General features: G+C 48.8%; 3 protein-coding genes across 9 annotated transcripts in view; 1 reads left to right on the top strand and 2 right to left on the bottom strand.

Moving 5' to 3' along the window:
• Positions 1-19,216, top strand: part of CTPS1 (CTP synthase 1) — a 1,052,426-nt gene that overhangs the window by 34,617 nt on the left and 998,593 nt on the right. The gene's annotated exons all lie outside the window — the stretch shown is intronic.
• On the bottom strand, positions 322-3,440 carry SLFNL1 (schlafen like 1). The gene is made up of 5 exons (XM_049775519.1): positions 3,329-3,440; positions 2,514-3,025; positions 1,454-1,984; positions 1,112-1,255; positions 322-444 (listed from the first exon to the last, which is right to left on the bottom strand). Exons 1-5 carry the CDS (start codon positions 3,438-3,440, stop codon positions 322-324), a joined length of 1,422 nt encoding a protein of 473 aa, XP_049631476.1.
• The window catches only part of SCMH1 (Scm polycomb group protein homolog 1), a 207,877-nt gene continuing 194,822 nt past the window's right edge, over positions 6,162-19,216 (bottom strand). For all 7 annotated transcript variants that reach the window (XM_049774735.1, XM_049774739.1, XM_049774737.1 and 4 more), the window contains 3 exons: positions 15,857-16,051; positions 8,052-8,194; positions 6,162-7,175 (listed from right to left, as the gene is read on the bottom strand). In XM_049774735.1, the coding sequence (XP_049630692.1) occupies positions 7,050-7,175; positions 8,052-8,194; positions 15,857-16,051 (464 nt within the window). In that variant the 3' untranslated portion in view covers positions 6,162-7,049. The remainder of the gene's footprint in view (positions 7,176-8,051; positions 8,195-15,856; positions 16,052-19,216) is intronic.

Here is a 19,216-nt window from a genome sequence, read left to right as displayed (position 1 = left end):
TCAGGAAGGGCCCTGCCATCCATGGAGGTGTGCCCCCAAGAAACTGATTACTTAATGGCTTTGTGCTGTCCTCTGGAATCAACTTCTAGCCTGGCCAGATGACCCTTCCATGGAAGTGAACAGTCGTCCATCCCTCACCACTGCAAAGTGTGCAGAATCTTTCTGAAAGCGGGCTCCTTGGGAATCACACCAGGATGAAACTTGAGTGACAGGGGGATGGAGCCTTATTGGGGGCTGTCTGAATGCCCTGGGAGCCATGGCAAGGCCAGGAACTGCTTGCCCCTTGGTTTTATTGGGAGGCCTCGGGATGAAGGCGGGAGCTCACATGACAGAGCAGGTACACGAGCGGGGTTTGCGTCGATGCATCAGATGCTGGAGCTGCTCCTTCTCTGCCGTCAACGCCGCCACCTGCTCCTCCAGCTTTTTCAGCTCCACCGACCACTTCTAAGGGCATATGGATGGGTAGTGGAGGGAGCAGAGGTTTGAGCAGGGCTGGCACAGGCTGGTGGGGGATGACAGGATCTAGGGATGCTGGTAACTCATCCCCTAAAAACCTACCCTGCATTTGGATGCTGCCTGGTGTGATGGGCCTCCCTGGCTAAATCAGCGCTAAAGCTTGAGGACAGCTTCCAAGCTGGGGTTCCTTTGCCTCACTGAGACTCCAGTGCTATCAGCAGCCCTGTATGGTGCAAGTGTGTGTGTGTGTGTGCGCGCAGGTGTATCCAGCTCCCTTAAGAGCCCAGCAGTTCTGGGTCCCCCATCCATCTGCCTCTCTCAGCCCCTTATCCCTCCTTGCTCTTTGGAAGGTGCATTTTGTTCATATTAAGGATCAAATCCATGGCCTCACACATGCAAGGCAGGTGGGGTATCACTGAATCAACTGTATCACTGAATCACCTCCCTACTGGTCTGCTTGACTTCACCTGTCATTTCCCTCTTGAAAAGGCTTTTCATGGGGCACCTCCCAGGAGTGGGAGCAGCTGACAGACCAGCTGACAGACCACCCACAGCTTTTCCAGTTCCAGGTTAGGCACCCCAGCCACAGACCTGTAGAGGTTGCGGGACCCACCTTGGCCCGCCCTGCATTCGTCCTCACGTATGTGCCACCCACCTGCCGGCACCACTCCTGGATGGCATGCACAGTCAGTGGGCCCTGGATGCTCCCGTCACGCCGTAGGAACACTTCTCCCTGATCTGTCTCGTACAGCAGGGGCTCGGCCGGGGCTTTTGGGGTGCACACGCTCAGGCGGATCACCTGGGGAAGAGCACCGCAGTGTTGGCTGCACCATCCTAAGGGTAGGCCTCACTGGGAGTGACAGGTGGCAGGAGGCAGAGCCCCTTCCAGCTGTCCTAGCACACCCCTTGTCCAACTTGGCTGCTTTCAGTGCGGGAAGGGAAGTGATGGCAGATGCCATGGGTAGGTGGTTTGCCAGGCGCCGTGGCCCTCGCTCACCTTTAGTGGAATATTGCTGGTGGTGCTGACCACTGGGATGAAGGTGAGCGTGTAGGCATCGGGGAAGACCTGTGGCCGGAAGCCCTGCAGAATGGAGTCCACCAGCAGGCGCACGCGGTCCTCGTCGCGCTGGGTGCAGCGTGTGCCCCGCACTATGCCCGAGTCCTCCACGCCCACGAACAGGCTGCCGCCCTCGCTATTGAGGAAGGCGCACATGTAGCGCCGTATGTGGTGCTTGAAGGTCAGGCTCAAGTACTCGCCGCTGCCCCGCTTGAACTCCACGTTTCGTGACTCTGTGCCCAGAAAGGCTCCTTGAAAGAGCCGCTCCTGGCCCAGAATCTCCTGGTGCTCGATGGCGGTGTCTGAGTGCACTCCCGTTGGCCGGCCCTGGAGGCTGCACCATCTTGGGGACCTGGCTGAGCTAGGTGATGAGGTGTTGGAGAGCCAGTCCAGTGTGGGGCTGGGACCGGGGCTGGGGCCAGGGCTGGGACTGGGGCTGCTGGGACCAGAGCTGGGGCCACTGTCGTCCTGCTGGTTAGAGGCCAAGAGCAGGTTAGAAGGGTTGGGCACACTCAGAGCTCTCCACCCTGGATGTGTCCTTGGCAGGGGACTGATTCCTTGTGAGCAGCTTCTTCCCACTGGGTGTCCGTCTTATGGGGGCACTGAGGGCTTTGTGGTGAGTGCCAAGAGCTCACTTTCTAGGAGCTGGGGTCCCTGGCCGGCTGAGTAGGTAAGCAGAGAGCTTCAGACCATGCAGCATACACTGCAGGTTTCTGGACTGAGCAGCTCCAAGATGCCTTACCTTCTTGCTGGTCTCCCTGACACCCAGGCCTGGTGCCTGGTGGAACAGCCCCCCACTCACTTGGTGCCCTTTGGGGTTCTGCTCTGGGTAGGAGCCATGTCTGGGTTGCTCTGCCCCTCACTGGACTTCTGGCCCTGGATCTCCCTTCTTCTCTCAACCATGAGTCCCATTTCATGTCACACTGTCAACTCTTCTCGAACTCTTTCCTGTTGGCACACTTGTCCCTGGCTACCACTCCTAATCCCCGCATGAACTCACCTCTCTGTGGCTAGGAGACCCCCGGCCTTCCCCCACCACCAGCTCCTTTCCCCGGGCCACGAGTTCCTGCAGGATTTGGTGCTCCTTCAGCGCCATGTGCAGGCGCGAGGGCAGGTTGGCCAAAGTGGCCTTGTCTGCGGGCACTTGCACCAGAGCATAGGCCCTGCGTGGCCGCCGCACCACCTCGATTTGCTCCCGTGCCACTGGCAGCTCCAACCGCTCCAGGGTGTCCCGCAGCAGGCAGCTGAGCACTGACACGGAGAACTGGGGGTTCAGGTGGCCCACGTAGAGCAGGTGAGTGCCAGGAGCCTCCTTGGACTGGAGTGAGGTTTCCGGAAGGGGCTGTGTGGGGGGCTTCTCTATGAGGCCTTCTGCATTTGTGCTTGTGAGGATTTCTTCTTCGGGGCCTCGGAGGGGACTCCAGGGGTCCTCATGGCCTGCGGTTCTTCCCAGGTCTCCCCGGGGACACAGGAGGTACCAAGGCTCTTGGGAGGTTCCCACGGTGGCAGGGACTAGACAGAGTCAAAGAGGGGTGGGAGCCTGTGGGCCAGCAGGAAGGGCCTTGTCATCCCGAGGCCTAGGATGGGAGAAGCGGGGTCTGAGGCTGAGCACTGTGGCCTTTCCTCCAACCCACAAGCACCCAGAGAAAGGAGGAGTCACGTTAGTCTCACCAACCCCCCTCCCTTCCAAGTCTCTTTCCCATGAGTCCCTTTATCTCAAGGTCTGGGGATGCCTGGGTTCTCTGGGGCTTCTTGGCCACAAAGATAACTGCTCTTCTGCCCTGGCCTTTAAGAAAAGAATCCCAAGCCATGAACCTATCACCACTTCTTGGTGCCTGGTCTGAAGATTGGGAGCAGAGGTTAGGTCCTGGGTTGGGGTGGATCTCTTGGACTTTGGGGAGGCGAGAATTCTACCATTGAACCCCATGCTTTCTTGACTTGAGGCTCACAGAAACGAGGCCCTCCCCAGGAAATTGCTATTGATCTGAAATCTCGAGAGGCTTGTGGATCCCTAAATCAGAACATCTAGTCTAGATCAAGCCCTCCCATGGGGATGAGAGGAATGGAGTTCAGAGCTGGGACCCCTGTGTACTTGCCCCTACCCTGGGCCCTCCCTTCTGAGCTTTGCACTGTACCCAGGCAGCCCTACACTCACCCCTGCACACAGCTGCTGCTTGTCCGTATGGGGGGTGCTGAGGGACTTCATGTTTTCAGATCAGACCCGTCAGGGCCATCGGGGAAAAGGGGAAGTAAATGGCCCTCATGCCCTGGTGATTTCTGGGGGGGGGGGGGGCAGAGCCCAGCACCACCACTGAGATCCCACAGGCCCTGCCCCCTGGCCAGCAAAAGCACTGGGGAGGCAGTAAGCAGCAGGTGGGCGGGGTCTGCCTTTGACTTCTGTGAGCTCATGAGGGGCAATAAAGCCTGCTGGTAGGCATGAGGCCAGTATTGAGGGCCTCCTGCTCCACCCCAGCACACTGATCCATTACCCCACTGCAGGGCCCCCCTGAGACATACCTCCTCCCACTCATGCCCCAAGTGACACAAAGGGCTTTCTTTGGTCTGTACACCACTAGATGCTGCAGGGCCCAGCTCCCCGTGCTGCTCCCCATGGGCAACATACTTGGTTCTGGGGATCCCTCTGATATGGGTCCCTGCACTGTGCCAGACAGAGCAATTGGTCGGAAGAGTGGAAAATTAGGTCCAGCATCGCACTGGTTGTAAAAGGTCAGGTGTCACCTGCTGTTAAGTGACGATGGCGTTTGGGGCATAGAGGAGATGCAAGTCTCACTGCGGAAGCAGGTGTTCTGTTCACTGTGCTGTTCACTTGGCATCTCTGAGGGGGCAGGGCTGAGGGAACCCCAAGGCAACACTATCAGGCTGGGGACCCTGTTGACCATGGAGGAAGGAGCAACTTTTCAATTTTATTTATTTTACAAATTGTCTTTTATCTTCTTAAAATTTGTTGGTTTAAAAATTATTTTGTGGGGCCAGAGCAATAGCACAGTAGTAGGGCATTTTCTTTGCATGCAGCTACTCAGGACGGACATGGATTTGATCCCCAGCATCCCATATGGTCCCCCAAGCCAGGAGCAATTTCTGAGCACATATGCAGGAGTAACCCCTGAGCATCACTGGGTGTGTAAGTCCAAAAAACCAAAAAAAAAAATGTATTTTTGTTTTTGGGTCACACCCAGCAGTGCTCAGGGGTTATTCCTGGCTCTGCACTTAGGAATCACTTCTGGAAGGCTTGAGGGACCGTATAGGATGCTGGAGATTGAACCCAGTTGAATGCATGCAAGGCAATGCTCTTCCTGCTGTACTATCTTTCTGGCCCCTGCCTTTTGCTTTTTCGAGTCATAATAGTGATGCTCAGGGTCTCTCCTAGCTACTGGTGGGTTCAGAAACTATCCAGGGTGACCAGGCTGATGGCATGCAAAGTCAGTGTCCTACCTGCTATTCTATTGCTTTGGCCCAAGGAGTGACTTCTGAAAGCCAACAGAAGTCAAGCTCCCTCAGGGACATTCTCCAGATCCCTCAGATTCCTCCTGCAGGACAGTTGTACCTTACACGACACCTACCTCTTTTCCCAACACTGATAAAAATAGCTGCTAGATTTCGGGCCTGTATATGAGTGCTGGAGAGGTTGGTTCTATTCTATTTCTGGAGACACTGGGTCCTGGAGACAGAGAAATGATCAGTGGCACCCACTGCCCAGGACTGTCATATGGGGAACTGTCATGGGCCATTGCTCCTTGGATACAGATGGGATATAAGGAAGTAACCTCTGCTCTCAGAACTGGGAATGTGGCCATGGCCTGTGCCCTTCGGCCACACTACTCGGGCCATTCCAGACCTGCCTGGCCCAGTCTTTTGGGTCCTGCTTGGCATGTTGTGGACACCAGGAAACTATCATCTGCTTAAGGGTACCTGCTGAATGGCCTGGGAGGTGCAGGCAATGGCTTTTGTGTCATAGGCCAGGCCCACCCAGAGATGGGACTGTGCTGCTTCAGCAGTTCTGACCCCACATGCTGCTTGCCCAGAAACATGGACTAAGCCAGAACCTCACAGAGGTCCATGGGAGGAGCTAGCATCCGCTTCCTGATGTGTGAGCATTCCAGGTCTCCTCTTGGACCCCATTAACCCAGGAGGGTTCTAAGAGGGGAACTAGCTTCAGAGCAAAGACCCTCCAGGGCCAGGTGTCAGCACCTTCCAGAGCTGGGTGTAAGTCAGTCTCTGACAGGTGAGGTGAGACACTGCCTACAGGTGCAGCAGCCTCGGGTGCCCTGCAGGAGCCAGTGGCTACCCATGCCCCTGAGTGGCAGCTGTACCCCTCCCTGCTTTCTCCTGTCCTCAGCTGACTATTCTCCCAGTCCTGGGAACAGTGCTGGCTACCCTACCTTCACTGTTCCTCATTTCAGAAGTTGTGCTGATGCGGGGGCCTTCAGAGGATCACGGATCCCATCACAGTCCTCTCAGCCCCCCAAATATCACCTGTCTTGGGGCCCTGGGTAGGCAGTGCTCATTCTCTCCCTCATCTGAAGGGTTGCAGCAGGCAGAATTCTGGAGAACGCCCCTGTCTGAGCCCAGGGAAGTTTGGTGTTGATCTGCTGTGATTTGGCTACTGACAGATAAAAAAGACCCTGGGATCTAGACTGTCTTTTATTTATAAACAGATTGACATAAAATAGACAGCAGCAGGGGCGGCCGTGAGGCTGATGTGCTTACAAAGGAAGCGTATGGACAGTGGATGGGGCCCACCGGACATCAACCCAGAGACCCTTCCTCAGCCACCTTGGGGATGCCTGGTCTCCACACTGTAGGCCCAGCCTTCCTCTGGCCACGGCAGGGGCTATGGCCCCTGGGAAATTGTCCATTCCTGGAGCAGCATAGCGCCCTCTTCAGGAAGGAAGGCATGGGCAGGGTGCCTGCATCCTGTCCTCCCAATGGTGGTCAGGGCCACTGAGGGAGTGGCCCATAAATGACCGTGTCTCTGCAGGGCAGCTGTTCATGAAAGCCAGTGTCCAGAACAAGAGAAGCAGAAGCTGGGACCGCCTCAGTGCCAGAAACAATAAATTAGCAATAAGAAAAGGTTGTTTTTTTGTTTTGTTTTGTTTTTTAAAAAAAGGTCGATGTTTTGCACTGTTAATTCAGAAGTATGGGGAGCCTACGGGGAGGCAGAAGTCTGGGGAGGGTCACAGCAGCCCCGTCAGTGAGGGGGTCAACTTGGGGCTCTGTTCTTGGAGGCCTTGTTGCCAGACCTTCCTCCATTATCTAGATTCGTGGATAGCAGCCAGCCGGACGTGAGGATTGAATACAGGGGAGCTCAGTGCCAAGGCAGGACTATGGGGATGGGTGGCGCCAACTCTGGGCTCCACTGCTCCTGGGTCCTTCATGGAAGGGCACACAGGCCAGCTGCTGCGATGCTGGGTCCACAGGCTCCAGGAGGCCTGGGCGGTGCTGGCACGGTGGCCTGGGCTCTGGCGTCAGGAGGCCCATCTTGCTTGGCCAGTGCTGCGCAAGAGATGCTGGTTGCTCAGAACTTGCCCTGCTTCAGCCGATCAATGTGGTAGCAGAGCTTGAGCGCGGGGCCCAACTTCAGCCCCATGTACTTCATCATCATGTCACTGCGCAGCAGCAGCAGGGCTTTGCCATCGATCTCCTGTGGGTGGGAAGGCACTGTCAGCACCCTGGTTGGATTCCCACTCAGGGATGCCCCACTAGTGGACCTGCAGTGACATTCAGGTCCCCTCGAATCATTACCCTGCCCCATGAGTCTACAGGGCCCCACAGCCCTTCTTGTACTGTGGTTCTCTGCTGCCCTTCCTAACTCAAGCCTATCTCCAGGAAGCCACCATGCTAGTGTTCATACAGCTGTTCTGGGAGAACGTGTGCTTCCCATCTGGTCAGGGCTGGCCTGACACAAAGCTGACACTGACACAAGCAGTGGTAGCAAGCTAGGGCCTGAGCACAGAGTACCCTTTAAAGCCATCTGGCAGCTAAGATGGAAATGACTAAAGAAAGAATGATCTGATCTGTTCTGTGGAGCCCAAAAGCTGAAGAGCACCACACAGCAGAGACTGGAGACAGGGATGTGCCCTGCCCGTCAGGAGCATGCACCCTACAGGGATGAGGAGAGGGCCCCAGAGATGTCAGCAGCTCAGGATGGAGCCACTGAGGAGGCATCTAATAAGATGGGGAATCTGTGAACTTGGCACCTGAGGCCCTATCATTTCTAGGCCAGGGAAAGTAGAGGGGCAAAAAAGGTCCCATGGGAAGGAAGTAAACCTTAGCCCTGAACCCAAGACCACCCTGGTAGACAAGGGGAGACAAGACTGACTCAGCCCCTCCTTCCATAGGAGGAAAGTGAATTCAGGACACAGAGTTGTCACCTTCAGATTTGAGATTCTGTCCCTCAGTTGGGCAGCACCCCCTAAGCTTTGTTTCAGGAGACCCAGATCCCAGAGCCCACATGCTCACAAGCTCCTGGAGTCTGGACCTCCAGCACAGGCCAGAGAGGGCAGGCAGAGGCACCTACATGTTTGCGAAAGAGGTCGGCATGGGGTCCAAGCTGAGGGTCTGCTTCCCGCACAAACTGCATCACGTCCTCGACTGTCCAGGAGGAAGGATCCCGGCCACTCAGTCGAGAAGTGTCACGGCTTTCCAGGTATCGGTCTGACCCTGTGGAGAGGAGGATGGCCCCTCGTCACAGGAGGGCTGGGCATGGCTGGGGCTGGTGGACAAGCTCACAGCGGGCTCTGTTGGGAACAGAGGCAGCTGAAGAAGGAAGGATTTTCCATTCACCTCCTGAGTGCCTGAGAGAAGCTCCGTAAGTCAAATCTTTGTTCAAGGATAGACCTGACCTTTGATGTGCTGAGAGGGAGCTGTACACTGAAGCAGTGATTCAGCCTGGACTTGAATTGGGGGCTTGGGGGATGTGGTAAAGTGATTACAAGGGTTCGGGGTTTGTGTGTGTTGCAGGGAGGGGTTAAGGACGCTTTTGCTTTGGCTCTGGGGACCGTTTTTTAGAAAAGCTTTAGTAGTTTGGCAAGATTAGAGTCAAATCCTTGAGGCCTTGGAAGAAAATAAGTTGATAGATAACATCTGGGGCCTTTTCCAAGGCCTAAAGAAGAGGGAACTTAACACAACCAAATACAATGACAGCAAACAGCACTGCCTTGGCAGCTAGAAATCTCAAGTTAATTTAATGCTCATGGGAGCATGAAACCCTGACCAGATTTTGAGTTTGAAACTGGCTTCGAGAGCTCATTTCCCTGTGGGCTTTGGAACACCTTGTTTTGAGCATCATCTGTCATAGACCTTTGGCAATTTTTTTTTTTTATCCACTCTGTCTGTGATGTGTCTCTCCCTCCTTTCAGTTTCTCCTTTTCCCTTGGCAGACTTTAGCTCAGCAAAGGAAGTGCTGGCTGCATGGACCCACAACTTTTCTTGTCTCATCCTGGAACAACTGATCTCACCAAGCATTTCATCCTCGGATCTCACTTTTGCATCACATACCCCAGTATTTCTATAATGCTATAAAACCTGGAACCTCCACAAAGATCCCAGACCCTGCTAAATGCAGCAACTGCCTCATATCAGTCTGGTTTCACACACAGCCTCATGGGCATGTGAAGTGAACTGAACCCTGGTACCAGGCCTACAGGAGAGTGAGGCTGCTTAAACTTCCTCCACTTGTGACCCCTTTTACCCCCGAAATTTCCATTTACCACAGGAATATAGATATATGAATAGACAAACAAGCCAAATATGTACTGATACTAAATCCTAAGGTTTATTTTTCATACTCTCCATGTTCAGTTATGTGGCTCCATATAGGTTCACAGCCCACAATTTAAGAAGTTCTGGTATGGAAGGCAGCCCCAATAGTGACTCCTTTCTGACTTCTACTTCACGTCATTTCTTGGCTTCTACCCCCTTTACTCTCCATGTCCCAGACATGCCACTTTCTTTCTGCTTCTAGAGTAGACTGCTTTTTTTTCTCCAACTTGCCATTTCCTGTCTGTAACTTCCTTTTCTTTTAGGGGGAGTGCATCCCTGGCAGTGCTCAGGTCTTACTCCTGGCTTTATATTACAGGATAGGTTTATATTCAAATTTGTGGGACCAAATGCAGTATGGGTGATAAAATTGGGTTCAACTGTGTATAAGGCAAGCACCTTAACTCTTATACTATCTCTTCAGCCCTACCATAATATTTTCCCCCCTATATCTTCGTGCATTTGGTTTCTTCTCAGTGCTAATCTCTGATGTTGACTCCTTGCAGAGGCCTTTCCTGATTTCCAAGTCAAAGCCTTCAATTCCCTATACAGTTCCTTCTCAGTCGAGCACAAACCAACACTTAAAATAATTCCATGCATTTATTGTGTATGTAAATATTTTGGGGGATTACTATGTTGCTCACCCTAATCTGATTAGGTGATTGTGCCCTACCCTAGGGTGTGACCTGGCATTCTGCCCCCACCCTAGGGTAGGACCTGATTCTGCTTCCACCATTGGTTGGTATCTGATCCCACCATTGGGTGGGACCTGACTCTGGACGATAAGAGCAAGGGTCTGTGGAAGGCGAGAGGCTTTTTGCTGGCTGGAACTGAATCGGAGTCTTTGGACTTCAGTTTTGTCCATCCGAATAAAGCAAATATTTCCACGAGCCTGATTGTCTGCGAGCTGTTTACCCGCCGTTTCACCTCAGAACCGTGGGCTAGACAGGGTGGCAGACACGTGCTCCGAGCTGGAAGAAAAGGGCCTCATTCTCCATCCCTCCATCAGTCAACCTCTTCAGGGGCTGTCCTGCTACATGCATTTATGTTTATTATTCTCTTATTTCCTGCTATTCCTTACAACATTGTGATTATAGTAGAAATATATGTTTGGTTTTTATCCCTGTTTTTAGCACAAACCTCACTAAATCATTGGAATTTTCTAAATTGCTTTCAAATCTTCTATACTTCAGAGGTTAAATACAACAGACTGTCTACTTTTCCTGGTTCTGTGGATCTCTCTAGGTTTTGAACCTTTTGTTAAACAAAAGCCTTTGGGCACTTTACTTGTTCCCTTATATCTATACCAAAACATGCCATTAAGATAGAGGAGAGTCATTCAACTTCAAATACCCAGTTTGAAGGCCAGGGTCTTATTTCTTGCCCTTGTTTCTTGCCCCCTTCTTAGAATGAAACCACTTCAAAATTATAAGCATTCTACTTTCTTTTTTTTTTGGTTTTTGAGTCACACCCGGCAGCGCTCAGGGGTTACTCCTGGCTTTATGCTCAGAAATCACTCCTGGCAGGCTCAGGGGACCATATGGGATGCCAGGATTTGAACCACCAACCTTCTGCATGCAAGGCGAATGCCTTATATCCAAGCTATCTCTCCGGCCCCCAGCATTCTACTTTCTGACTATAAGAGCCCATCTTCCCAACTCTTATGGGATTTATGTCCACTGTAACCACTGTGATTGCAAAATGAGTAGCATATCAAACTGAAACTGTCCCATATCAATGAAACTCCCATATGGCCTAGAAATGCCCTTCTTGGCATCTATTCCTAAGGCACACCTATGTTCACTGCTACACAGTACAGTAGCCAAGATACAGCAACATCTTAAATGCCCAACCAGAGATGAATGGATCAAGAGTATATATACATATATATATATAAAACATAAATATACACAATATATACTATATACACACACACACACAGCTCGAGGAAAGAACAAAATCATGTAATTTGTAGCAACATGGATGGAGCAAGATGATATTTTTCTGAGATATCCAGAAAGAAAGGGACAGAAAAAGATGATCTCTTTCATATATGGGACTTACAGATAAACAGAAGTCAACAACAAAGATATAAAAAAACAATGTAATGGGGGGAACAGACATATACAATTGAGTTGGAGGCTCTGAGAGGAAAGGTGGGTAAAAGGAGGAGAGGGAGGGCCCAGAGAGATAGCACAGCGGCGTTTGCCTTGCAAGCAGCCGATCCAGGACCAAAGGTGGTTGGTTCAAATCCCGGTGTCCCATATGGTCCCCCGTGCCTGCCAGGAGCTATTTCTGAGCAGACAGCCAGGAGTAACCCCTGAGCAATGCTGGGTGTGACCCAAAAACCAAAAACCAAAAAAAAAAAAAAAAAAAAAAAAAAAAAGAAAGAAATAGCTCCTGGAAGGCACGGGGGACCATATGGGACGCCAGGATTTGAACCAACCACCTTAGGTCCTGGGTCAGCTGCTTGCAAGGCAAACGCTGATGTGTTATCTCTCTGACCCTAAAGTTTTCTTTTTAATAAAAATACTATCTACTGGGCCCGGAGAGATAGCACAGCGGCATTTGCCTTGCAAGCAGCCAATCCAGGACCAAAGGTGGTTGGTTCGAATCCCGGTGTCCCATATGGTCCCCCGTGCCTGCCAGGAGCTATTTCTGAGCAGACAGCCAGGAGTAACCCCTAAGCAACGCCGGGTGTGGCCCAAAAACAAAAACAAAAAAAAAAAAAAAAAAGGAGGAGAGGGAAATGAGTGGACTGGTGAAGGGCAGGGTGTCAGAATTATGTTCATGAAAAGCCAATATTTATAGTACTCTAAGTCAGGAATAAAGAAAACCCAACCCCAAACTGTCCCATATTTTTTAGCTTTCTTCCTACCAAAGCTGCAAATCTGATCCTCCAGCTCCACTGATTCCTGCTCTGCTCCCTGCCCATCTGGTCCTACTAAGATCATTCTTCAGCAGCCCTTTCTCAACTTCCATCTAGTCTCTAAGCAGCAGAAAATCACAGCTTGTGTAAACTAGAGGTCTCCGTGCACAGCTGTGCCCCCGTGTTTCCCTTCTTGATCCGCCCTCTTCCTGCCTTCCTTAGGACCAGACTTTAGGACTCCAAAGCATCCCTTTCTCAGCTGCTCTCGTCCATTCCATGTCCATTCCACAGTCTTCCCTGTGTCTGAGTGAACATGGCATCACCCTTGCTTTAGATAGATTCATCTGTCTGCTCAAGATTGTTCATCTCAGCCCCACCTTGGCCTTATAATTCCTTTACTTTTAATTTATTTCTCTTGCAGCACTCAGGTCATCTGGTTGAGAGACATGCCCAGTGTTCTTATTCTCATCCTTTTTTAAAAGTTACCTTCCTCCTTTTTCATCCCCATAAGTCTCTTGGCACTTGTGCCCAGTGTAATCTGCTCAAACTTCTTGTCGTGATGGCGAACCTATGGCATGCAAAGGCCTTCAGATATCCAGATACCATCTATTTGATGATGACTCCTCAACAGTGGCATGCAAAGGCCTTGCAGCTGGCACACGGGAAGGTCCACAATTACTTTATTTTCTGGCATATAAGATGACTTTTTTGGGGGGCCACACCCATTTGATGCTCAGGGGTTACTCCTGGCTAAGCACTCAGAAATTGCCCCTGGCTTGGGGGGACCATTTGGGATGCCGGGGGATCGAACCGCGGGTCCTTCCTTGGTTAGCGCTTGCAAGGTAGATATCTTACCTCTAGCGCCACCTCACTGGCCCCTGTAAGACGACTTTTGAAACAAAAAAAAGTCAACCGAAAATCAGGGGTTGTCTTATATGCTGAGTATATCCCGAAAAATGTTTCAATCTGCCGCTAAACGAAAATTGTCTGAATATTGCCACAAAACGAATTTTCCAACTCGACCCTGCACCAATCACTGCAAGGCTGCTCGGACCGCCTCTCTAACTCAGCCAATCCAAGCAGGCTTTTTATCATGCAAATTAGAAATGTTCTGGACCCGAATCTACACTGTCAAAAGCCTGCTCAGATTGGCCAGAGTCAGAGAGGAAGTCTATTACAGTAGAACCTTTGCTTGTTGTGACTGGCTCACTGTGGTACATACAGTTGCAGCCCAGGGACGTTCTGTCTGATACAGCGAATATAGGCCTAAACCTATGTTTTAACTGCAAAATTAGGGGGGTCGTCTTATACGCCCAGTCATCTTATATGCTGGAAAATACGGTAAGATATGCAGCAAGTGCCACATAGTTTTTAGATACTAAAATCTGTTACTAAGGTTTAATTAACGTGCTGGCACTTTTGAGGAAATTCTTTGGCTTTGTGTGGCAGTTTGGGTACTCGGGCTCAAAAAGGTTAGCCATCACTGTAAGGCCACTAATCACCCTCTAACCACAGGACATGACAGGTATTTCTGTCTTTACACTCTCCTTAAAATGCACCTTAACTACCACAACATTGTATTTTTCTGTCCTTCCTTACATGTGCTTATTCCTCTTTCTCCTTGGTGGGATCCATCACCTGCTTACACCTCCTGAACTTTATTGCTCCCAAGTTGATCTTCTTAGGTCACCTCCTCTTTTTGTTGGCCACATATTCTCAGAAAGTGATTGTCACCCACTATACAGCTTCAGCTACTGTCTACTTGATGATGACTCCCCAATATTTAACTTTAGCTTTAGTTCTCACCCTTGGCACTCAGAGCTGCAACTGCTTCCTGGGTATCTAGATATCACAGGGTCCTCCCAACTCCTTTTGTATCTAAGGCTGATTATGTCAGTGAATAACACTATCAATCTATCCAGCCATGCATCTAGAACATATTGGGAATATTCCTTGCTCCTATTCTTCCTCAGAATCCTCAAACTTGACTAAATTTATGAATAGTTTCTAATCTATTCTTCCTTCTACAAAGCTTGTATCACTGCCCTAAACTGGTCCATTATTTCTTTTGATTTGACCTATTCCAAGAGCTTATTATTGGTCTTTCTAGCGACTTTTTTCAAATCCATCCTCAATACAATAGTCACAGATACACTGAAAAAAAAAATCCTGTTTAGGCCTTGTCACTAATGAAAAGTTTTTAGTGACTTCTCATTGCCTAGAAGACAAACACCAAACTCGGGCCCAGAGTTCTACAAAGCTTGTATCACTGCCCTAAACTGGTCCATTATTTCTTTTGATTTGACCTATTCCAAGAGCTTATTATTGGTCTTTCTAGCGACTTTTTTCAAATCCATCCTCAATACAATAGTCACAGATACACTGAAAAAAAAAATCCTGTTTAGGCCTTGTCACTAATGAAAAGTTTTTAGTGACTTCTCATTGCCTAGAAGACAAACACCAAACTCGGGCCCAGAGAGATAGCACAGCGGTGTTTGCCTTGCAAGCAGCTGATCCAGGACCTAAGGTGGTTGATTCGAATCCCGGTGTCCCATATGGTCCCCTGTGCCTGCCAGGAGCTATTTCTGAGCAGACAGCCAGGAGTAACCCCTGATCAACGCTGGGTGTGGCCCAAAAACCAAAAAACAAAACAAACACCAAACTCTCTAATCTTTAATATAGAGTCTTCTACAGGGCTGGGACAATAGCACAGGGGTTGGGGCATGTACCTTGCATGCACAATGCTGAGGGGCCTTTATAGCCCACAGGATGGTTGAGGTTAAGCAGCTGGTCCTAGCCTCAAACTGTCCTGATAAACTGACTGGGAATAAGTTGACGGGAGCAGCCTTGTGACCCCTTGAGATAGCTTCCTTCAATTATGAAAACCTTCTACTATATAACCTATGTAGCTTCTAGGTTTTTCTCTTTTAAATCTCAGTGCTATATTTTGTATCAGCAATACCAAAATACATGCAGTTATTCCTTTGCTTGTACTATATTGTCTTTTTAGAAAGCTCTCTTACCCTCCCATCTCTGATATGGTCACTGACAATTACCCTCTACAGCAGGGGTGGAAAACTTTTCTTCTCTGCCAAAGCCATCTGGGTATGTGTAGCATCATTAGCAGTCCATAAATGTGAAAAGACCATGAGCAGCAAATATAGAGACCTTCTGATTTCATGGCTTTATACAGCTCTATGCAGGCAGGACATGCCGAACCCTACTCTTAAGTGCCAAGGTGTTCCTTATGGAAGCTTCCCCTGGATCCTGAATTTGAGCTGAGTGTTTCTTCCTGTAGCTTTTATATACTTGCTAAAGCAAATCTGTGAAGCTGCACTCCAGACAGTTTCACAGGAAACTTGGTTGTTGGTCTCTCCTACTAGACTGTGAGCTCCTTCAAGAAAAGAAGAGATTGATTTTTGCATCCTTATGCCAACAGTTGGTGTTCAAACAATTGCTCAGAAGTTAATGGATAAATCCACCCCATCCCTTTGGCTGTAGGTCTTGAGCTTTTAGGTTCCACTATTATATACCCAGAGCTTCACTATTATGTACTCCTGTCTCCCCAGTGCTGAGCCAGGCCCAGTAGTAAACTCAGACCCAGATATAAATAGGAAATAGTGGGCATCAGAGCTCTTTTCTTCTAGGTTTCCGGAGCTCTTACAGCAAGAGTGAGAGGGAGGGCAGGTGCTTACCCCTGGAGCACAGCCTTCGTACTGCTGAAGCAGAGCTCAGTGGGTGGCCACAGGGTGGAAGCAAAGGCCTGTATCCAGTGGTTCGAAGATTCTGGGAGGAGCTGACAAGGTTGGTGGGATGCAAAGTGGAGTCCATTGAGTCTGAATGTGGCACCAATGATCGGGCTAGATTTTTCCCCAGGACAAAGGTATCACCTGAAAAATAGTAATGCCAGGATCAGAGACTAACAGAAGAGTTAGCAGTGGGTCAAAGATTCCTGTTCTGGTGATGCTAGAGACACCATGACAGATGTTTCTGGAAGGTCTTTCAGGAGGCCTTCCACTTGCTGTCCCTCTGGCTCTCACATGATGATTTGAATTAAGTTGAGTGACATGCCCTACACTTTGGCCAATTGAAAGACTTTTCTTCCGGGGCCGGGCGGTGGCGCTGGAGGTAAGGTGCCTGCCTTGCCTGCGCTAGCCTAGGACGGACCGCGGTTCGATCCCCCGGCGTCCCATATGGTCCCCCAAGAAGCCAGGAGCAACTTCTGAGCGCATAGCCAGGAGTAACCCCTGAGTGTCACAGGGTGTGGCCCAAAAACCAAAAAAAAAAAAAAAAAAAAGAAAGACTTTTCTTCCTAAAACAGATGGTCTGACTTTTTTTTTTTTTTTGGTCTGGATAAGAGACTCTTCTAAAAGTAGAACAATGTGGTTAGAAAGCAAGCCTGGATCTTAAAGGACCCATGACTGCCTTGCTTGGTTTCCTGTCCCCTGCCTGCCTCAGCCATGTGGTTGTGAAAGCTTCCAGTGGAAAAAAATCTCCATCCATGTCATTAAGGTAGGCAGTCTCCACCCAAAAAGGGGGGAGCCAGAGGAATGTGGCCGCTCCTCTTCATGGGTGCATGCACCAATGAACCCCATCATAACATGTAGGGAAAAAAAACACTACAAGCAAGACAATGGGGAAACAACGCAGGCCAACACCATGCATAGAGAATGAAGATGGCAGCTCTGATGACTCAAAAAGTGCCACCACCTAGTTAGCCTCTCAGATAAAGAGTTTAGAGAAGAAATATGGAGGATGTTCATAGAACTCAAAGAAAGCATAGACTGAGTGAACAAATAAGAATCAAGAGGATATGAAGCTAGAAATTAGAAAACTCCAAACTCGGGGCCCAGAGAGATAGCACAGCGGTGTTTGCCTTGCAAGCAGCCGATCCAGGACCTAAAGTGGTTGGTTTGAATCCCGATGTCCCATATGTTCCCCCGTGCCTGCCAGGAGCTATTTCTGAGCAGACAGCCAGGAGTAACCCCTGAGCACCGCCAGGTGTGGCCCAAAAACCAAAAAAGAAAAGAAAAAAGAAAACTCCAAACTCATTGTACAGATTTAATGCGATTCCTCTAAAGATACCCATGACATTCTTCAAAGAAGTGGATCAAACACTTCTGAAATTCATTTGGAACAATAAACACCCTCGAATAGCTAAAGCACTCCTTGGGAAAAGGAATATGGGAGGCATTACTTTCCCCAATTTTAAGCTGTATTACAAAGCAATAGTTATAGAAAACTCCAAACTGAAATAACAGGTGTGAAAAACTCAGTAGACAAAATGAAAACCTCAATGGAAAGCTGCTCCAACAGAGTAACAGCAACTGAGGATAGAATCAGTGAGCTAGAAGATGAGATGCATAACAACTCTATACAACAGACATAGAATCAATTAATCTTTGGTAAAGGGGCAATATATGCAAAATGAGCAAGAAAAGCAAGCTCTTCATCTTTAATAAGTGGTATTGGGACAACTGGTCAGCCACATGCAAAAAAGCAAACTCAGATCTCCATCTAACACCATGCACAAAGGTCAAATCCAAATGGATATCAGACCTGAAACCATAGATATATAGAGCAACGTGTAGGTAAAACACTCCATGACATTGAGAGTAAAGGCATCTTTAAGGAGAAAATATCACTCTCTAAACAAGTGGAAGTGGAGATAAACAGATGGGACTATATTAAGCTAAGAAGTTTCTGCACCTCAAAGGATATAGTGACTAAAATACAAATGCCATTCATAAAATATGAGAAACTATTCACCCAATACTCATCAGATAAGGGGCTGATATCTAAGATATACAAGGTACTAATAGAATTTAACAAGAATAAACATCTAACCCCATCAAAAATGAGAAGAAATGAATAGACACTTTCTCAAAGAAGAAATACAAAAGGCACATGAAAAAATGCTCCACATCACTGATCATCAGGGAGATGCAAATCAAAATAACAATGAGGTACCATCTCACACCACAGAGACTGGCACACATCATAAAGAACAAGAACAATCAGTGCTGTTGGGGATGTAGAGAGAAAGAAACTTTTATTCACTGCTAGTGGGAATGCAGTCTAGTCCAGCCTTTATGGAAAACAATATGGAGATTCCTCAAAAAACTGGAAATTGAGCTCCCACATGATCCAGCTATACCACTCTTTGGGCTATACCCTAGGAACACAAAATCACAAAACAAAAATGCCTTCCTCACACCTATACTCATCACAGTGCTATTTACAATAGCCAGAATCTGAAAACAACCAAGATGAATGGCTAAAGAAACTGTGGTACTGGGCTGGAGCAGTGTCACAATCAGTAGGGTGTTTGCCTTGCATGTGCTAACCTATGATGGAACGTGGTTCAATCCCCTGGCATCCTGTATGGCCGCCCAAGCCAGGAGCGATTTCTGAGTGCATAGCCAGGAGTAACCCTCAGGGGGTTACTGGATGTGGCCCCCCCCCAAAAAAAAAAAAAGAAAAGAAAGAACAGAAAAGAAAAGAAACTGTGGTACATATACACAATGGATATTATGCAGCCGTCAGGAAAGATGAAGTCATGAAATTTTCCTAGATATGGATGGACATGGAAACTATTATGCTGAGTGAAATAAGTCAGAGGGAGAGAGCTAGACACAGAATAGTTTCATCTATGGGTTTAAAAAAAAAACCAAAGACATTATTGTAATAATACCCAGAGACAATAGATATGGGGACTGGAAGGACAGGCTCATGATATGAAGCTCACCACAAAGAGTGGTGAGTATAGTTAGAGAAACAACTATACTAACAACTATCATGACAATGTTAATGAGTGAGAGAAATAGAATGCCTGTCTTGAATACAGGCAGGGGGTTGGGGAGGAAGGAGATAGGGGCATTGGTGGTAGGAATGTTTCACTGGTGAAACATTTTTATTACTGAAACTCAACTACAATCATGTTTGTAAACATGGTACTTAAATAAAGATATTTTTTAAAAAACAAATGTTCAATAGCTAAAAAAAAAAAAAAAGCAAGCAAGCCTGGCATATGGCAATCCTGTTTGACCCCCAGT

Source organism: Suncus etruscus, chromosome 6 (genome assembly GCF_024139225.1).
Source record: "Suncus etruscus isolate mSunEtr1 chromosome 6, mSunEtr1.pri.cur, whole genome shotgun sequence".
Taxonomy (NCBI): Eukaryota; Metazoa; Chordata; class Mammalia; order Eulipotyphla; family Soricidae; genus Suncus; species Suncus etruscus.
Note: the sequence above shows the minus strand (reverse complement) of the source record. Positions and strands in the feature narration are given on the sequence as shown.

Coding starts and splice junctions, on each gene's coding strand:
- SLFNL1 (XM_049775519.1), bottom strand. CDS start 3,440: ATGGGGTTCAATGGTAGAATTCTCGCCTCCCCAAAGTCCAAGAGATCC. Junction 1,985..2,513: donor GGTCTCCTAGCCACAGAGAG/GTGAGTTCATGC, acceptor GCCTCTAACCAG/CAGGACGACAGTGGCCCCAG. Junction 445..1,111: donor TCCAGGAGTGGTGCCGGCAG/GTGGGTGGCACA, acceptor ATATGCCCTTAG/AAGTGGTCGGTGGAGCTGAA.